The sequence below is a fragment of the Euprymna scolopes genome, chromosome 4, assembly GCF_053919585.1.
Source record: "Euprymna scolopes isolate OS-2025 chromosome 4, ASM5391958v1, whole genome shotgun sequence".
Taxonomy (NCBI): Eukaryota; Metazoa; Mollusca; class Cephalopoda; order Sepiida; family Sepiolidae; genus Euprymna; species Euprymna scolopes.
In genome coordinates this window covers 88,635,125-88,638,003 of record NC_136485.1, presented here as the reverse complement: position 1 = coordinate 88,638,003, position 2,879 = coordinate 88,635,125, and the positions used below count along the sequence as shown (strand labels likewise).

Here is a 2,879-nt window from a genome sequence, read left to right as displayed (position 1 = left end):
AATAAAGATTAATTATGCAGAGGTGTTGGCGAAAACTCCACCACTTCCATCTTCCAGAATCAACTACGTGGTTCACACAGAGGAATCCTACCCAGACCCTCTAAAAATTGGTTTGAAGAGAGTAGTGTCCAAAGAGGGTTGGAAAACATGTTAAACCTTGAATCTATCGGATTACCCATTGACGAGAAATTCTCCACCTTGACTAAAGAGAAGGTTAAGCAGTTTAGAGATTCCATCACATACAACGATGGTCTATCATATACAACTTCAGTGGTATGAATATAAATTAAAATCGGTACCTTCTAATTACAATGCTGCTATTCGGGTGCTAGAAAAGGTTAATAAGGATCTGGAGAAGAAAAACTTGTATAATCAGTATCTGCAAGTTTTCCAACAACAAGAAGACGGGGGTATTATTGAAGAAATAATTGTGCCTCCTGAACAATTTAAAGACTATATATGGATTCCCCATAGGCCAGTGCTAAAACTAACAGACCAGACTACTACCACGGTGAGACCGATATTTAATTGTTCTTATAAACATAAGGGCTCAGTATCATTGAACGAAGCGGCATATCCTGGAGTGAACCTGATGAGTGACATGTTAAAATTGATGATCCGATTCCGAACTAACCGATATGTCTTGTTGGCTGACATCAGAAAAGCATTTCTGATGATTCGTCCGACATCGGAAAAGGATCGGAATCGGTTTTGCTTTTTTCTGAAGAAAGGTGAAAAATTACATTGCCACAGGTACAAAAGCCTTATTTTTGGCTTCAATTCAAGCCCTTTTATTTTAAATTACGTGTTAAAGTTTCATGCAGAGAAATTCCCTTTGGATGAATGTTCGGAGGAACTGAAATCCAGTTTTTATGTTGACAAGCTAGTGAAAACTGCGAATAATGGAGAAAATCTATCTGATTTGTATATCTCTGCGAGAGAGCGTCTGCAGAAGGGAAATTTTAATTTACAGTATTGCAATTCCAACTGTGTAACACTCCAAAAGAAAATGGAGGCAGATGGAACGTTATCAGGATTCGACTCTGGTTAGGAAAAGGTGCTGGGGTATCAATATGACCCTGTACAAGATTCTATAAGAGTCCCCACCATCATGCGACTTGGAGGCATCAACTAAGAGGAAAATATTATTGGAGACCTCAAAGGTATTTGATCCTTTGTCTCTGTATCTACCTGTGACAGTGCGAGGTCGTTTATTGATGAGAGAAATATGGAGACAAAAACTGAATTGGGATGATATAGTTCCTCAAGGTATGAGTTCAGTTCGGAGAACGTTGGCAAAAGATTTATCAGCGTTAAACTCTTTATCTTTTCCCAGGAGGGTTATAGATGAAGGAAAGGATACAAAATTATTCTTTTTCTGTGATGCGTCTAAAGCCGCATATGGGTTTGCGTTATATGCTGTACAGGATAGAAATTCATCCTTGGTATTTGCCAAAGCGAAAATGGCTCCTTTGCAGGGAAAATCCCTCCCAACGTTGGAACTTCTAGCAGTATTTTTAGCAATGAAATGCTTCCCTTTTATAAAAGAGTCCCTAAAAGACATTCCTATTAAAGGCGTCTATGTAATCACAGATGCTCAGGTAGTTCTGTCCTGGATTTTGGCTGACTTCGTCCAAACGAAAAATGTATTTGTACGGAATAGATTGCAGGACATAGCTCAAATGTCTGAGAAAGTTAAAACTGATTTTAACATAAAGATAAACTTTCAGTACACTTCAACAGATGACAACTCGGCCGATTACATCACTAGAGGTTTGACTATCAAGAAATTTAAGGGAAAGTTTTCTCTTTGGTATGAGGGACCGAAATGGATAAGGCAAGAAGAATCCTCCTGGTGCCATCGTGAGTTGGGTTGCCTTTCTAAAGTTCAAATGGAGCGGATTGGTGCTTCAGTAAATTATGCCGCAGAGAATGAAGTGGCTACATCGGAAGTCAAATTGGAAAAATTCTCCAGTTTAAGTAAGTTGATCAGTGTAACTTCACTGATATTCAAGTTCATCAACAAGTTAAAAAAGGGGGAGATGGATGCTGAGTTACAAGCAAATGCCTACCTGATCAAGACAATGCAAAAACAATCCTTTTCAAGGGAGTTGGACTTTTTGTTGGACCCTGGAGGAAATAGTATGCCTAAACTGGTGAAGAATTTGAATCTCTTTTTGGACCACAAGGGCATTATACGATCGATGGGAAGAATAGGAAAATCGGAATATCACTCATATAAGGTCCAAAATCCTATTTTATTGGGAAAAGAGCATTATCTAACAAGATTGATTATTCAAGAATACCACCAAAGAAGCCAACACTTAGGCTTGGCCACAATATTGAATGAAATACGATTGGCAGGTTACTGGATACCACAAGCCAGACAGGCTGTTAAAAATGTGGTTAGTACGTGTGTGAAATGTAAACGCTATAATGCCGTTTCCTTTTCAATACCAAATTCGACCAACTTACCAGCCCCTCGGGTAAATTTTGTCAGGCCCTATCTACATACCGGTGTGGATTTTACCAGCCATATCTATGTTAAAGGACAAGAAAAAACTATAAAATGTACATTCTTCTATTTACATGTATGAGTATTAGGGCTGTACATTTAGAACTGGTTCCGGATATGACTGTGAAATCATTTATTCAAGCATTCATTAGGTTCACGAACGTGAATGGAATCCCTACACACCTTTATTAGGATAATGCTCGCACATTTAACGCTGCTGTCAGAATCATTAACCGGGGCATGATTTCGGAAGAATTCAAGGAAAGATTTAACCCATATGACTTAAAACATTGCACAATTCCACTGTTTTAATCTTGGTACGCTGGTAGTTGGGAGAGGTCTATCAAGACCATAAAATCTTGCT

At 38.6% G+C, this 2,879-nt stretch overlaps 1 protein-coding gene across 1 annotated transcript; it reads left to right on the top strand.

Moving 5' to 3' along the window:
- The first annotated feature begins 1,463 nt into the window (after nucleotides 1-1,463).
- LOC145271125 (uncharacterized) lies at nucleotides 1,464-2,597 on the top strand. The gene has a single exon (XM_080126668.1). The coding sequence runs from the start codon at nucleotides 1,464-1,466 to the stop codon at nucleotides 2,595-2,597; it is 1,134 nt and encodes a 377-aa protein (XP_079982794.1).
- The last annotated feature ends 282 nt before the right edge of the window (nucleotides 2,598-2,879 follow it).

Excerpts from the sequence above, each read along its gene's own strand:
- LOC145271125 (XM_080126668.1), top strand. The coding sequence starts at position 1,464 with ATGGCTCCTTTGCAGGGAAAATCCCTCCCAACGTTGGAACTTCTAGCA.